This window comes from Bos javanicus, chromosome 12 (genome assembly GCF_032452875.1).
Source record: "Bos javanicus breed banteng chromosome 12, ARS-OSU_banteng_1.0, whole genome shotgun sequence".
NCBI classification, from domain to species: Eukaryota; Metazoa; Chordata; class Mammalia; order Artiodactyla; family Bovidae; genus Bos; species Bos javanicus.
In genome coordinates this window covers 28,871,184-28,888,898 of record NC_083879.1, presented here as the reverse complement: position 1 = coordinate 28,888,898, position 17,715 = coordinate 28,871,184, and the positions used below count along the sequence as shown (strand labels likewise).

The 17,715-nt window shown below is 38.5% G+C and overlaps 1 protein-coding gene across 1 annotated transcript in view; it reads left to right on the top strand.

Moving 5' to 3' along the window:
* FRY (FRY microtubule binding protein) overlaps positions 1-17,715 on the top strand; it is a 250,254-nt gene that overhangs the window by 142,645 nt on the left and 89,894 nt on the right. Inside the window, exons 19-28 of the mRNA XM_061434828.1 lie at positions 1,090-1,272; positions 3,571-3,657; positions 6,941-7,200; positions 7,673-7,862; positions 8,776-8,900; positions 11,053-11,110; positions 11,983-12,074; positions 12,724-12,896; positions 14,026-14,186; positions 16,134-16,244. Coding sequence (XP_061290812.1) covers positions 1,090-1,272; positions 3,571-3,657; positions 6,941-7,200; positions 7,673-7,862; positions 8,776-8,900; positions 11,053-11,110; positions 11,983-12,074; positions 12,724-12,896; positions 14,026-14,186; positions 16,134-16,244 — 1,440 coding nt within the window. The remainder of the gene's footprint in view (positions 1-1,089; positions 1,273-3,570; positions 3,658-6,940; positions 7,201-7,672; positions 7,863-8,775; positions 8,901-11,052; positions 11,111-11,982; positions 12,075-12,723; positions 12,897-14,025; positions 14,187-16,133; positions 16,245-17,715) is intronic.

Below are 17,715 nucleotides of genomic sequence, written 5' to 3'. Positions count from 1 at the left end.
GTCCCCAGTCCCTCCCAGAATCAGAGTCTTTTCCAATGAGTCAATTCTTCGCATGAGGTGGCCAAAGTATTGGAGTTTCAGCTTTAGCATCAGTCCTTCCAAAGAACACCCAGGACTGATCTCCTTTAGAATGGACTGGTTGGATTTCCTTAGTCAGCCACAAATTAGTTGCTTTCTCCACTATCCAGAGAAGAAAGTAGGCTTGTGGTTTCTTTATTCTTTCATGCCTCAAACCTGAATGGTAAAAAATAATGATAACATTTTGAAGAGCATTCCTCATTTACACTGAGGAGGAGTGTAATCAGAGGAGAACCCAGGCAGCATGACTTGGCACTGGCAATGAGCCCATAGAGGAACTGTCTGGCTGCAGAAGAGCTTAACTGAGGGTCTGAGGAATGTCAAGGCTCAGGAAGTATGAGAATATTTAGATCCCAGATGGGCTGACCTCAGAGAGCAGGTTCAGGGCATATCTCCATCCTTGTGTCCTATACTCGCCGAAAGATGACAAGGAGGAAAACAAGGGTTGCACATGCTTATAAAAGGAAGCTGGAAATGAAGGCGGAATCTGCCCTGTTGTCTGCTTGCTCTTGTTTTAGACTCAGTTGGTTTGGGAAGTTTCAGAACCCTTCTCCTTAACGTGCAAAACCCAGATTAAAAACTAACATGAAAACAGGTCACCAAATCTGATTAGAAAGTCAACGTTTGAAACTTCAATTTAATTAACTAAAATAGAGAATTCGCTATAGAGAATTTAAGTAAAACCAAATTAGGTCACTTTAAATATATAGGGTCATCTCAAATGGTGTGGATAGAAGTGGTTTTTATTCTTACTAATAGTCTTTGAAAAGGTATTCCTTTTTAGAACTACCAGAGGGTTGATGGTATTCCAAAGTAGTAAGTGATCTGAAAACAAAAAGGGATCTGTGATATTTCATGAATAATAATGAATTCATAGACATGTCTGGTTCTAAACCAGTGTAATTTATGTTAGTATTACAAGGTCAAATGTGCCAGACGTACATAGAAGAGTGGCGACTTCTTCCACTGTTGTTTTTCTGAACATAGAATTTTTTTTTCATTGTGCGACAGCTAATTGCCAATGGCTCCAGCCACCGAATCCAGTCGGAGCGAGGTCCCCACTGCAGTGTGCTCCATGCTGTGGAAGGTTTTGCCTTGGTTTTACTCTGCAGTTTCCAGGTGGCCACACGCAAACTGTCTGTTTTAATACTCAAGGAAATTCGAGCTTTATTTGTCGCTCTGGGTCAGCCTGAGGTATGGATTGTTTTTCTGAATTTTCCAATTCATATCTTTCAACAGTTTCAAAGTGTAAAAACTGTAAAGAATGCATTACTATTTTATGTACTTTCATGTCACATGATGTCAACAAATAATTTTTGAAAGAGGGTGGGTTTTTAATTGTGAAATCGTACTTTTGATCTGCAGGAACTAAGTTATATATTCTGTGGGCAATAGAATAGACCATTCCTGATTTTCTACGTGATGGTGCTTTGGGAAGAAGTGAATCTTATGATTCAGTAACAGAACATTTTCTTTCATAATGTTCAGAGTACATAGAATTAAGTTGTTATTACATTTATAGTAGAGAATGAACTAAAACAATGCATTCCAGTTTAGAATGAGCAAAGTATCAAACATTCTATCTTACTGAAAGTTGTTTAATCTCAATAGTGATACAAAAATGGCATCACAAGAAAGCATGTCCTCTTGAGACAAGAGAAATGAGCTAATTAGTTAATTAATGATTGTCTCCAGCTGTTCTTCGGCACTCGGTCAAGTGCTGTACGCCCTTGTTTTGGTTAAGGGGTAAGGTTAAGGTTCATTGCCTTTTGGCACAGGTGGCCAAACCCTATCCATAAATTGATGAAAGAAGGACATACTTCACATGCTTATTTAGAAGAATGCTACTTTCCATTTTCTTGTTCTTAATCACTAATCTTGGTTTTAAAATGATCATTGTCTTTACAAAATATTTTCAAATGTATCCCAGTCCTTTCTGTTCACATTTCTACAGCAAGCTTTCTGATGTGTTTTAGGACATCTCTGGGATCTCGTGAATGGATCTCTTAGGACATGGTGTATTTCGATAAACCTTCATTAAGTCTCTATAGTAATAATGATAATTATTATTGTGAGGCTAATAATTACCTGAGAATAACCTCAGGTATAACCTCACAAAAACCTGAGAATCAATACTGTTTTTGTTCCCATTGCACAGATTCTTAGAGTGACGTTTAGGGAGGTTAAATGCCATACCTAAAATCAGCAGCTAGGATGTGGCAGAGCTAGAATTGAAAACCATATTTATATATGCCTCTAAAGCCCAGGTTCTTTGCTACTTCAGCAAGCTGTGTTAAGTATGCTTCTCATATGGTGCTTTCTTTAACCAGCCACAGCTGGTCTTTTTAGGTAAAAATTTTTATTGAGATACGAGCAACATACAACAGTATTTGTTTCAAGTGTACAGCATTCCATAGTTGTTTATATTGTGAAACGTTCACCACAACAAGTAATTAACATCCGTCACCACTCACGGCTACAGGATTTTTTTTTCCTTGTGGCAACTTTTAAGATCTACTCTTTTAGAAACTTTTAAATTTACGATATGGTTTTGTTAACTCTAGTTGCCATGTTGTATATTACATCTGTGTGACTTATTGATTTTATAGCCAGAAGTTTATAACTGTTTTCTTCCTTTTCCCATTTTGCCACCCCTCCCCCAATCCCTGGGAACCAATTAATCTGTTCTCTGTATCCGTAAGCTTGGTTGTTTTTTTGTTTGTTTTTTTCAGCCACAACTTTTTTGAAATCATTCTCATTCATATGCAAGTATGAATGAGGACATTCCAAGTAAGGACATTCCGAAGCTTTCCTATAAGGGTTCTAATTAAATGATTTCATATTTCTGAGCCTCTCTATATTAAAAATGGCAAATATACACATGTTCATGTGTATAAGCACTATTCATGTAGAAGAATTTCCTGTAAGATGTTTTCTCTTGTGCTTTTTTCCCAGTTTGCTTCTTTTACCAAATAGCTGTGCCCAACATAGGGACCGCAGAGAGGGTGCGGTCCGTCTCCGGTGCACTTTCTTTGGGACTGAAATTCAATCATAGTCAACAGTTAATGTTATTTTAGCAGATCAGTGACTTAAGTATGTAGCCTTATCATGGTCTGGCAAAGCATACTCTCGTGGCTTTTGCATTCCTTAAAATTAATGACGACCTGAACACTTTAGTGAATAAGGTGTGATCCTAAGGTTTAGATTCCAGTCTCATTAAGTGTATGTACATGAGTTTTTGAAATTGAAGTGTCTTTTTCAGTACGAGGTCAAATTGGAGCTCTAATTTTCTTCCTCTGAAGCTTGTAAGACTAAACTCAGAACCGCAGGGAGTTTTACCCCCTACCTTTCACACCTCGGCACTCACTTTTCTGTGCGAAAAGCCTTATCACTACCTTGCAAGCTGTTCTGCTGCTTGTGCTGGACAAAGGCGGTGGGGAGGGTGGAAGGGCTCATTTTCCCATGGAGACTAATCGCCTCCCTTCTGTACAGGACGATGACAGACCTATGATTGATGTCATGGATCAGCTAAGTTCCTCCATCCTCGAAAGTTTTATTCATGTAGCAGTTTCGGATTCAGTAAGTACACATTTGATCCTGCTTGCTGATAATCATTAAGTATAAGCTCTGGGCCTCTCTGGAAAAGAGATATGAAGAAAAAAACTATGTAGAAGAATTCTGGGGTTTTATGTCAGGTTAATAGACTGACACAGATGTGCTTAGGAAAACAAGACTTAGTTTTTTAGATACTAGTTCTGGAGACCTTCAGATAAATTTAAAGGAAAATTTGTGAGACTTCCCTCGTGGTCCAGTGGCTAAGACTCTGCGTTCCCAATGCAGGGGGCACAGGTTGGATCCTGGTTGGAGAATTAGATACCACATGCTGCAACTAAACCCTGGAGCAGCCAAGTAAATAAAAACTTTATTTATAACAGAATTTGAATCTGAGGAAGATGGATACAAATTTTGCAGACTGAAACTTCAGAAATTTCTCAGGATCCTTTAAAAAATTTATTGGTTTTATTTATTACACTTAAAGCTCTATATAGCCTATATTAATGTGTTTTACAATTTACAAGATGCTTTCACAGTTATTCTCTTTTTTGAATAGAAACTCAAAAATGATGAGGCCATAGTTACATAGTATGTTAGGGCCCGAACTTGACCATATCTGAACTCTGAGCATAATAGAGCTTGACACAAGCTGCTACACAAATACATTCTTTGTCTTATTTTATTTTTTTAAATTAATTCTTATTGGACAGTCTTTGTTTTAAAGCACATATTGGCAAATTTTTAATTTCTGATCAAGTAGAAGGGAAAGTAAAATGGATTTTAATTACTTGATTTAAAAAAATCAGTATAACACAGTAATGAGACTTGGATTGATTTTAGGTAAATGACTGAAGGGAGGCAGAGCGGATCTGTAGAATTGACATTGCTGATGCCCCTTGTGTATTCCAGGCAAATAATTATAAATGAAGAGAAGCATATTTGACAAAGAGCTATAAATAAATTTGTGCGCTTTTCTAACTGAGATTGAACAGAGGTCCCTATTTTTAGTAGCCCTGTTCTTGCTTGTGGTTGTAATATTAACAGTAATTACTAAAACTAGTGAAATTACTAAAACTATTAGCCAAGCAGTGCAAACCTTAACAGTAATACTGAATAATGCTACCACTAAATAGTGCTCCCTCCCTGGTGGCTCAGTGGTAATAACTGCCTGCAGTGCAGGAGACTTGGGTTTGATCCCTTGGCTGGGAAGATTCCCTGGAGAAGGAAATGGCAACCCACTCCAGTATTCTTGCCTGGAGAATCCCATGGACAGAGGAGCCTGGCAAGCTACAGTCCACGGGTTCACACACAGTCAGACACAACTTAGGGACCAAACAACAACCACCACCACCTCTTCGTCTGGAAATTCAGATTGCTTTTACACGAAATAATACCATCAGGTGTAATTGTTTTATATACTTATCTTGTTTCCCTTCAGATCATATTCTGTTCACGTGGTTTTGTTCTGTGTTTGTCAGAATCTAAATCTTGAGCCGGGGTGGCCAGGTCAACAGGGACGCATGTGAGAAGATGCACAGAAAGGGGAGCAGAGGCATGGGGGGAAACAGCGCCTGCTTTGTGCAAGGGTTTGACATCCCTCATCTCGTGTCATTTACTTAAAAACTAGGTGAGGTCAGCACTGTCATTTCCAGGTCATAAATTAAGCAGACAGACTCTGGGGGGTTCAGAGATGTTCCCAGGGCACTGGCGTTGGGCAGAGCCAGTGTTGGAGCCTTAAGTCTCGGGCTTTGAAGCCGAAGCTATGCCTCTTCGGTCCATTAACCATGGAGGCCACTGGCCACCCCTCTGCTCCATGGGAGCTCAGAGACCCTGCAGGTAAAATGGAGCACTTTACGTGCCCGACAGATATAATAGCAATTCTATCTCCTGGCCCAGCAGCTAGATTATTTGAAACTTTCCTCAAGTTTGATAGTCTGGACTTAAAAGAGAATGAAATACATGAAACTGTGTGTTATCAGTATGTAAATATATACCTATATGTATAGATATTAAATATAGATACAGGTATCTTTTGGGCACTAGTGGTAAAGAACCCACCTGCCAATGCAGGAGACATCAGAGACACTGGTTCGATCCCTGGGTTGGGAAGATCCCCAGGAGGGGTAAATGACAACCCACTCCAGTATTCTTGCCTGGAGAATCCTAGGCAAGAGGAGGAGGAGCCTGGTGGGTTACAGTCCACAGGGTTGCACAGAGTCGGACAGGACCAAAGTGCTTTGCACTAACGTAGCATGCACCTTTCAAAGGGTTTTAGAATGTATTCTGGCTTGACATCATAGGACAAAAATAAGTAGGTATCTTAACCTCAAAAAAGCATCAGTAAAATGCCCTTTGTAAAAGGGATTACATGTAGCCATCTCCCTAAGCCATAGGGAAGGTATTTCAGTCCAAGTAAAGACTCTTGAGAGTCCCTTGGACTGCAGGGGGATCCAATCAGTACGTCCTAAAGGAAATCAGTCCTGAATATTCACTGGAAGGACTGATGTTGAAGCTGAAGCTCCAGTACTTTGGCCACCTGATGCAAAGAGCTAACTCATTTGGTGCTGGGAAAAATTGAGGGCAGGAGGAGAAGGGGATGACAGAGGATGAGATGGTTGGATGGCATCACCTACTCAATGGACATGAGTTTGGGTAGACTCTGGGAGTTGGTGATGGACAGGGAGGCCTGGCATGCTGCTGTCCATGGGTCGCAAAGAGTCAGACACAACTGAGCTGACTGATGGAAAGGTAAACAAAAATCATGACTTAAAAAAAAAAAAACACACTAATTACAAGGACTTACCTGTGGTCCAGTGGTCAGAACTCTTGAATTTCCACTGCAGGGCACACAGGTTCAATCCCTGGTTGAGGAGCTAAGATTCCACATGCTGCAGGGCGCAGCAAAAAACAAAAAACCAAAAAGCCTAATTACAGAGGTAATAACACACAAATCTCAGAGATTAGTAGCTTTTCAGAAATGCAAATTGGCACATCTGTGGTTAAGTTTAACTAATGTCGTATATTTGCTTGACAAGTATTTAGTGGTCAGCTCCTGGGTACTAGTGTGCAGGGCTCTGTGACATTGAAACACCACTTCTGCTACCCATAGCCTCACGTAGGAATGACCATGACCGCAAGCCCAGGTCTGGCGTGGCGGGGGTGCCGTGGAAGGGGTGTTTGAGATTCCAAGCTGGGCCCGAGGCAGGGGTAGACGGGCAGAGCACTGTGGAGGAAGAGGCATTGGGTCCGCGAGGACACGGACCGTGCAGCTCAGCATCGCATCATAGCCTGCTTCTTACACCTGCAGGCAACCCTACCCTTGACCCACAGCGTGGACCTGCAGTGGCTGGTGGAGTGGAACGCTGTCCTGGTCAACAGCCATTACGACGTGAAGAGCCCTTCCCACGTCTGGATTTTCGCCCAGTCTGTCAAGGACCCCTGGGTGCTCTGCCTCTTCAGCTTCCTCCGGCAGGAGAACCTGCCCAAGCACTGCCCCACCGCCCTCAGCTACGCCTGGCCCTACGCCTTCACGCGGCTGCAGTCCGTGATGCCCCTCGTGGACCCGAAGTAAGGGGCCCCTGCGCTTCCCTCTGTTCTGCTTGTTTCACCGTCATTTCCCCCTTTTACATTTTATGTTAGAGATCGGGATAGAATCCTCTAGCTTCTGAACAGGGCTTCCTAGGTGGCGCTAGTGGTTAAGAACCCCCCTGCCCATGTAGGAGTTTCTGAACATCCTACTACAGAATTCTTAGTGTTGAGTAAAAACAGGTTAAAAGTTCATGTCTGGAGCTAGTTTTTCCCCTCCCTTAATCGTCAGTGTGATTATCTGACTATAGAATCTCAGCCTCTTACTGGTTGAAACGGTAGTAAGTTCTATTCAACTCTCCAACCAATAGAGACGTTCCCTGTCCAGACAGACAGTCCTGGCCAGGTAATTGTTCAACTCAACTGGGGCCCTTCCCAGCATCTTTGTTGAATAAGTGACACCTTAAAATCCAGAACTTAGTTTTCCCTCTTGTTTTTGACCCCACATTTCTAGTAGCCCAATTAATGCCAAGAAAACCAGCACGGCCGGCAGCGGAGACAACTACGTTATGTTGTGGAGAAATTACCTTATTCTTTGTTTTGGAGTTGCAAAACCCAGTATTATGAGCCCGGGACACTTGCGAGCCTCCACTCCAGAAATAATGGCCACGACACCTGATGGTACAGTGAGCTACGATAACAAGGTGACATGACATGCTTCAGAAGAATTATTCTGTAAGGTTTTTTTTTAGCTTGTTTGTCTAGAGTTCACAGTGCATGTTGCACTGTGCCTGCCATCTGGAGTATATGGGGTCAGAGTTTTCATCCTACACATTTCTAAATTCCATTGCGTGTTTGTGTGAATAATTTATTATTCCTCCCCTGACAATTGAGAAACTGAAAATAAAGGGAAGTTAAGGAACTTGCTGGAAATCGTAGAGTCACTGGTATTTATCAGTGCCCTGAGGCTTGGTGTCCCACATACCGCATTTCTCTCTCGCCTCATCGAGTACTCACCTTTATCCTGGGTCTTGATTAAATTATATTGTTACAGATGGTTTTGTGGATTTACACAGTTGTGTTTTCAATTAATTGATTTTAATTGGAGGTAATTACTTTACAATATTGTGATGGTTTCGGTCACACATCAACATGAATCGGCCACAAGTATACATGTGTCCTCCCCCCATCCTGAACGCCCCTCCCGCCTCCCTCCCCACCCTGTCCCTCTGGGTTGTCCCCGAGCTCCGACTTTGGGTGCCCTACTTCATGCATTGAACTCGCACCGGTCATCTGTTTTACATGTGGTAATGTACATGTTTCAATGCTGAGATCCCCTGTGGCTCAGTGGTAAAAAAAAAAAAAAAAAAAATAGTTTTTTTTTTTTTTTTTAAAGAAGACTGTTATAATAAGAATGTTCTTTAGATTTTTTGTTCCAGGTGAAAATTGCATTCATTGTGTTGTTTTTAAATTTTCGTGTTTTTTTTCCTGAAATGATGGCAGTGCCTTGGGATGTGGTTCAGTACTTGAAAACTGTTATAATGGAATCATCATTTGGTTAAAGGAAGCCTCAGTTATCATGTTACCTCTTTTTCACTTTTCATCAACTTGTTTCAGGCCATAGGCACCCCGTCGGTGGGCGTTCTGTTAAAGCAGTTGGTGCCTTTGATGAGACTTGAGGGCATTGAGATCACAGAATCCTTAGTTTTAGGATTTGGAAGGACAAATTCCCTTGTCTTCAGGTATGGTAATCTTGTTCTGAATTTGTATATACTCCTGCTCTCATGGTTACTGCTTCCAATTCAAGTTTGAGTTTGCGTGTTGGTGTGTGCCTGGAGAGGCTGCAGGCTTTGCACGGTTCCCTTTATGTCCTCGTGGGTTTTTATGCATGTGACATTGTGATTGCCTCAAATTTCACTTTCAGTCATTGCAACTCTGATTTTACCTTTCAGATGTTCTCTCACATACACGCTTTGTTTTAGATAACTTTAAATGAAGTTTAAACTTTTAATGAAGTCAATGTCAGTCCCCAGTTAGCTAGACTGTTCAGAGGCCGTAACATCAAAATAGTGAGAGTCTGCTCATCAACCACTCAAACAACAGACTCTCAAAGGTTGATCATCGAGAGAATATTTTCAGGGGTGTCTGTGACATGTCACACATGCTAGTCTTTCTATAAGATGATGTATCTGCCTTAAGAGAACCGCCGTGTCTCACTGTCTGGATTCCTCTAATCCAATAACCATTTCATCTAAGGCAGTGTCAAAGCATTTTCAAAGAATCCTCATAAAATGTTAGTTTAGGCTGCCTCTCATAATTTTATTTGCCAATAAAAGCCTATAAGGACAAAAAAAAAATCTAAGTTTTTGATGTACACAGAAAATGGAAAGCTCCAAGCATCTGTGAGAAATTTATTGGAAAAATAAAGATTAATGAGACATTTTAGGAGTGACTGAAAAATATATTACAGTATACACTCGGATTTTATCCTTTAAAAATGTAACTGAGTTCTGACTATTTGGGTGCCAGTTAACCAGTGTTTTACTACTTATTGATTGATTAGTTAAGACAGTGCGTCATATAGAAATACTACAAGAGGATAGTAAAAACAATCACCTAATGTCTTTCTCAAAGAACCTAAGGCTCTTTTGCACATCTTACCCTCTCAGTATTCCTAGGAACAGGAAAGATGATGCAATTTACCAGCCACCTGGATGCAGAAAAATCAATGTCTCAGTGCCCTTACTGGTAAAATTGTTACAATAAATAAAAATAAATTGTATCTCTCTAATTTTAAAAAACTGGTATAATTATAGAATCTATTGTACAGATTTATTGAGGGCATTAAATGTAAAAATGTACATAGTAAATGTTTCATAAAGATTGCTATTAGATGAGGAGACTGTTCCTGTTATTTAGTAATACTGACTATTAGTGTTATTTCCATTTCTTTGATGGAGAAATTCTAGCATCTGTATTGGAGGAATCTGGAATGAGATGCAGGATTTCTATTTGTCAGGAGAGAATGCCATAGTTTACCTTCCTTGGATTTCCCTGTGTTTAATAATAGTACAAAATATTCTGCAAGGAAATACAAGATTTTTCAAACATGGAGCAGATTATGGACAAAGTACCTAGCCACAGGCTAGACCTCCTAATGCTGTCTGTTACGACAAAGCAGTTAGTTTCTAAAGACAACAGCTGATTAGTGGGTATAAAGCTGAGAATTTGATCAAATGGGAACAGATGGAAGTGTATACATGTAATATCAGACATGTATCGATATGAAAAAATTTGTTTACTTTTACTACACAAGAGAAAAGGTTTTGATGAGCACCTCAGTACTGAAATACTTGCCAAAAAGTGCATTCATCATCTAGCTCAAATAAAAGAGTTTATCTCTGAAATTCCCAAAAGACCTCATTTTAAAACGAACTCTTAAGACAGTCCCCTGAGCACAGATTCCAAAAGGGGCACCATAGTCATCGCATCTGTTTCTTTTGCTCTAATTGAATTAAAAAATTTATTAATCTTCATTCCCACAGCCTGTGAGAAAGTGCTTTGAATTTAGTAAACACAAAATATTGTTGACTTAATTGTTCAGGTAGGGGTTTTTGCCATAGAGTCTCCAGAATATTAAATCAAAATCAAGTCAACAAATGTGTAGTGAGTCCAAATTTTACACATAGCACTGGGGTAAGACTGGTTATACAAAGTGCAGGCCGCTGCCTGTTTCTAGCTCACCACGCGACAGGGAAATGGAAGGCAGGGGAGATTTTGATGTCAGAAGCAAAGTTTAAAAAGCAGATTTGGGGGTATTGAATGGCTATATATTGTGACAAAGTTGGTGTCAATTAATAATGAATTCTAAATGCTGACCTTTTTCATTCATAGAGAATTGGTAGAAGAACTTCATCCATTAATGAAAGAGGCTCTGGAACGAAGGCCAGAGGTAAGATTTTGAATTTGAATAATTAATGCCTTGGTTTATCTGGACAGTAGTGTGAATTTAAACCGTACCCAGTGGTTTGCTGTCAAGAGTACGAACATATTAACATGCTTTTAACAATGAATCTTACTATTTTAATGTTGGTTATTTTCATTATTTCTTTGAGTATTTAGTATAATCTGGGTCCCACTTTAAAAGATTTTAAGTCCTAAGCTTGTGAAAGAAAAGGAACCTAAATAATCATGTGTATGTTAAAATATTATAGTCTTTTTGCAAAAGTTTTAAGATTGAATTTTGGATTTTAGTCAGTTATTTTTTTTTTTTTTACAAGGAGCTGAGAAACCAGGAACATTATTTGTTTCCTCTAGTGTATAAAGCTCTTTCTTCAACATTATCTTCCTTGAAGTGAACTCTGAAAAGGACAAACTTATAATGCAGCAGAATAAGAAATTAAACAGAGTAAGACTAAAAGAGAAGCTTCCCTTGTAGTAGATAAGATACAAGCTTCCCAGCGGAAGCCTGGCGGTTTGCACAAGAACAGTGTTACCAGATTTGGTGCGACTGTTAGTGTCCAGAGTGCTTTTCCACTTTTTTCTGATGCTTTAGTTTTTCAGCTGTGTCTGGGAGCCTCCAGGAAATGAGGCTTGTTGACTCTCAACATTTCCAGCTCAGATATTTACTGACCCACTTGTGATCTATTTCTCTATAGCTTGTGATAACAAGCATTTCTCTAAGGATTAGGTAGCAAAAAAAAGTACTTTTTTGTCTTTTGTGTTTAGAAAATTAAAAATGACTAGATTACATCTTTCTTTTTTAAAGCAGAGTTGACATTATTGTGTCCACATTTATAAGTGATATTACTTCTTCCTAAACAGAACAAAAAACGCCGAGAACGGCGAGACTTGTTAAGGCTACAGCTGCTTCGAATTTTTGAACTTCTGGCTGATGCTGGTGTCATAAGTGACAGGTAGGAAGGAAATTATACTGAGCTGAACTCTGCTCATTAAACTGATGTGTTTGCCCGTTTTTTTTTTTTTCCTTTCTCTTTTCTTTTCTCCTTATTTTTATTGAGGTATAGGTGATTTACAATGTTGTTAATTCCTATTGTGTAGTGAAGTGATTTGATTATACATATATATACACACACACACATTATTTTTCTTAATATTATTTTCCATTATGGTTTATCAAAGGATTTTTTTTAAATTGGAGGATAATTGCTTTACAATGTTGTGTTAGTTTCTGCTGTATAATGAAGCGAATCAGCTAAATGTACATACATCCCTTCCCTCTTGAGCCTCCCACCCCTCCCGCATCCCATCCATCTCAGTCATCACAGAGCACCAAGCTCAGCTCCCTGTGCTACATAGCAGCTTCCCGCTAGCTGTTCTTTATTTTATACACACACACACACACACACACACACACACACACACGACCTGTAACTTTTACTTAGAAAGGTCCAAAAGAGCTTGGTTTCTTTTCATATACACTGCATATACATCAAGAACAAATTTAGCACGTGAGTTTTGACAGTGAAGCTTATTTTCTGTGAAGCATATACTCCTTTGACATCAAGACTAACCATCTAAAAGTTTCGCTTCCTTTTGTTCCAGCACCAATGGAGCCTTAGAACGGGACACTTTAGCCCTTGGAGCTTTGTTCTTAGAATACGTGGACCTGACCCGCATGCTCTTAGAAGCTGAAAATGATAAAGAAGTGGAAATTCTTAAAGATATCCGGGCACATTTTAGTGCCATGGTTGCCAACTTGATTCAGCGTGTTCCAGGTACAGCGATGCATCACTGCAGATTACCTTTCATGCTTGAAGTGACATTTGTGGTCCTCATTGCCGTGTTTTCCTCTCTGAACCTACTGGCCTGTGTGCAGGTCTGGGATGGGTCATTTATTTGTTTGGAAATACTTGAAGATATGCTTGAACAGATTGTGGGCATGCAGCACAGAGTTGGAAGAGGAACAGTAGGAATTGCATTTGGCTTTGTGCTCATGATTATTTCTATTCTTTGTTTTGGTTCCCATCTGAAAATGAACCTGTGTGATTTCTATAGGAAGAAAGTATTTCAAAGGGAACATTTGAGGCTTCATGTTTTTCATTCTCACTCTGCTCATCTGTGAACATATAATCTCAACAATATTTATGCTCTTGATTCTATCCAATCCACATATTATATAGAATTCTATATATGTTAATAAATTATATTATTGATTATTGTATTAATATTATAATTATAATAATATTATATTATGTTATTTTTTTCATAGAACAAAGTGGGTCTAAAGCATTTTCGTCTAATAGAAGCAAAAGAGAATAAAAATAGTTTGGTGTAAAAATAGACTACTGTCATTAAAATTTTGTGACATAATTATAAAATTTTGTGACATATATAATCTGAAAATCATCTGTTCTGCTTTTTCATTATGATTTAACATTATGATGTTGTAAAACTTTATTACCAATTCTCCTCATTTTTGATGACCCTAAATTATGATTTAACTTCCTCAGTTAAGGAATTTTTGTTTGAAACGGACAGTCTATACATAGTATTTTACAGTTCTTCCTAAAGACACAGCAGCAGTTAAGAGAACATTTACTGTGTAAGGAGTAGCTGAGTGGAAGGTGTTGCAGTTTTTCTAGATGTTACTTAGAAAACAGTGTCTGGGAATCCATTTTCTGTTTTCCTGCTCTGAGACAAGATGCTGTTGACTGACACATTAGGAAAGGAAAGAAAAATAGGCTTGACTGTTTAAATCCATGTTTCATTACCTAAAGAAATCTTGAGTTAGAAAATGAAATTACTCCTTTCCCCAAAACGTAGGAATCATGCGTAATAGCAATGTCAACTGTATTCACTGTATTTTTCAGTATAGTAGACTCTTAGCCTGTGTTTTCTCTCTAGTTCACCACCGAAGATTTCTCTTCCCCCAGCAAAGCCTGAGGCATCATCTTTTCATCTTATTTAGCCAGTGGGCAGGACCCTTCAGCATTATGTTCACGCCCCTGGATCGTTACAGTGACAGAAATCATCAGATTACAAGATACCAGTATTGTGCGTTAAAGGTAGGTCACCTTTGCCTTGTGAAGGACTTGTCAGATTGATGATCTCTTTCCTTAAACAACCATGCCTTACATAAGGGTAAAATAAATAATATGGTATGACATGGTAAAATACAAACACACATGCAAAAAAATCAAGTATATACACCTATATAAATAATAACCTCACTCTATACATTGTAAATATCTATACACTCTATACATTCTAAAATATCTGCACATGAACAAAATAGAGATCGCTGTTTAACCATGTAAATATTCCAATTTTGCTCATAATTTCAAAATGCAGAACTTTTCCAAGGTTCCATTTTTATCTAAAGGTTTCTACTGTATGAAAACCTTAGTTTTTGCTTATTTTTCCCTGATAGCTCAGTCGGTAAAGAATTTGCCTGCAATGCAGAAGACCCTGGTTCATTTCCTGGGTCGGGAAGATCCACTGGCGAAGGGATAGGCTACCCACTCCAGTATTCTTGGGCTTCTCTTGTGGCTCAGCTGATAAAGAATCTGCCTGCAATGTGGGAGACCTGGGTTCGATTCCTGGGCTGGGAAGATCCCCTGGAGAAGGGAATAGCCATCCACTCCAGTATTCTGGCCTGGAGAATTCCATGGACTGTATAGTCCATGGGGTTGCAAAGAGTCAGACATAACTGAGTGACTTTCACTTTAAGTAGCTGCCTTGCCAGTTAACTTCCAATTTAAAATGTATATGGATATAGATATATATCCTCATGTTCAAAACCCGTGAAGGGCCGCATTCTCTTTTTAATCTCCTTCCATCCTAGAAGACTCACAGAAATAAGCTTCTACACTACCAGGACTGTTGAAAATTTTCAGAACCATGATTCCTTACAGCTTAATTTCCTTTAGAAAACTAATTGTATGTTGACTGTGTCATACATATCAGAAGTTGCTAACTGTCGAATTCACCTTTGCCTCAGTGGAGCTAATATAAGCCATGGCCCTGACAGTCATTTGGACCTATTGATTAGAGAGTAACTCAAGGTCTTCCCTTCTCTGGATGGCTGAGTCCCTTTGCTATCTACCTGAAACTATCACAACATTGTTAATTGACTAGCTTAATATAAGATAAAAAGTTTTCATTAAAAAAAAGATCTTCCCTTCTCTTGCTTTCTCCCCACCTCAAAGGAACTAAAGTTTATATTCTTCATTTTCTTTAGCTTTGATTAAAATCATAGTTATCTATTTCCACATTTTTCATGGCTTGCCAGTTTAGTGCATTAGTCAAATATTTGTTAAGTTTCTGAGTTCAGTGTATTGGTCAAATATTTGTCATCAAAACGAAATTTGAAAAGCTGTATTTATCATAGGCAGAATTCATTCACTTGAAATCACTGAAGGTAAGCTTATTTTAAATCCTGTGAAATGGTCATTTTGTTTTAAATATCTCAGCCATACATTATAAAGATTTATTATAAAAGTACATGTCTACAGAGTTCAATCTACAGGTTTTAACTGTTGTAAAAAGAGACAAAATTGGCAATCTGGCTTTTTTTTAATTGAATCTACTAAGGAATACTTTAAAATCTTGTAGACATAACTGCTTTAAAAGCTGCTGCTCCTGCTAAGTCACTTCAGTCCTGTCCGACTCTGCGAGACCCCATAGATAGCCTCCTTCCAGGCTCCCCCATCCCTGGGATTCTCCAGGCAAGAACACTGGAGTGGGTTGCCATTTCCTTCTCCAATGCATGAAAGTGAAAGTGAAAGTGAAAGTGAAGTCGCTCAGTCGTGTCCGACTCCTAGCGACCCCATGGACTGCAGCCCACCAGGCTCCTCCGTCCATGGGATTTTCCAGGCAAGAGTACTGGAGTGGGTTGGCATTGCTCTAAAAGACCCTTGTTTATAAATCTGGTAGTATGTGTTTTAAAGTCAATTGCGCATCATTCAGTCATGCAGGACTCATTTGGAGGTTGTGTTCTGTTTTGTTTTCAGGCAATGTCAGCAGTGTTGTGCTGTGGCCCAGTGTTTGACAACGTGGGCCTTTCCCCAGATGGCTACCTATACAAGTGGCTTGACAACATTCTGGCTTGTCAAGATTTACGAGTAAGTACTAGCCAAAAATACATTGTTCTAAATGTCTTGATTGTTTCGTCTTGGTTCAGTTGGTACTGACATGTCTAAGCATTGTTCACAACACAGTCTCTTCACACATTAGCCACAGAAGTGTAGGCTTGTTTGTTGCTTACATTACACTATGATGCATCAAAATAAAAAACATAGTAACATTTACCAAAGTTGACCATAAACCAGGCCATAAAGCAAGTCTCCACAAAGTTCAAATGATTGAAATGACACAGGCTGTATTCTCTAATCACAGTGACACTAAGCTAGTAATAGATAATAAAGATAGTTAAGACATACTCTTCCAGATACAGTGATTTAAAGAATACATAAAAATAGAAAGAAAAATATTTTTAACTGAAGAATAATGAAAACACTACTTACTAAACATGTGGGTTGTAAATAAGGCCTTGCTTAGGATGAATCATATATTGGAAAGAAAAAATACTGAGGTCAGTCACCTAAGAATCCATTTCATGAAGTTAGAAAAAGCATATCACACTCAAAAAAAGCACACTGAAGCAAATAATAGAGATAAGAGTACAAATTAATTAAAGAGGAAAAATTACTAGAATGCACATTTAAATCAAAAACTTGAATTTGTTAAGACTAATAAAATTAGTAAATCCATGGGAAGTCTGATCAGAAAAGATAAGACATGTGTCAATCAACCTCAGAAATGTAAAGGGTCATTACTACAGATGCCACAGATGCTAAAAATAAGACAACATATAAACATCTTTGTGCCAATAAACTTGACATTCTAGATGAAATAGACAAGTGTCTGGAAAACACAGCACAAATGGAAAATCTGAATAGTCAGATAAGTAGCAAAGAAATTTAATCTATAAATGAGAGTGTTTTCACAAAGACAACTTTAGGACCAGTTGACGTTATGGATTAATTCAACACTTAAGAAACAGATTACAAAGATTTAATACAAATCCTTAAGGAGAAAACATATAGAAAGGAAACACATCTGGATATATTTTATGAGACCCACATAACCTTCATACTAAAACGTGACAAGGATTTAATAATAAAGACAACTAAAAGGCAAATTCATTCTTGAACATAGTTATAGAAACTTTAAGCAAAATATTAAACAATTGAATTCAGTGTATGTTAAAAAGAGGATTCCTCATGATCAAGTTGGGATTATTCAAGAACTGCAAGATTGTTTTAATATTCAAATGTTCTTCAATTCATTTGTATATTAATTATATTAATAAAGTCTCAGGAAGGAAGTATCTTCTGATCATCTTAATAAGATGCAGAAAGAGCATTTAATAAAATTCTACATTCATTCATGAGGGCAATTCCTAATGAAACAAAGAATAAAAAAAACTTAGTTTGATAAAGGGTATCTTTAAAAAAAACACCTATAGTAAACATTGTACTAAACAGTGAATATTGAAAGTGTTATCTGAGGTTAGAATGACCCAGGAAGCCC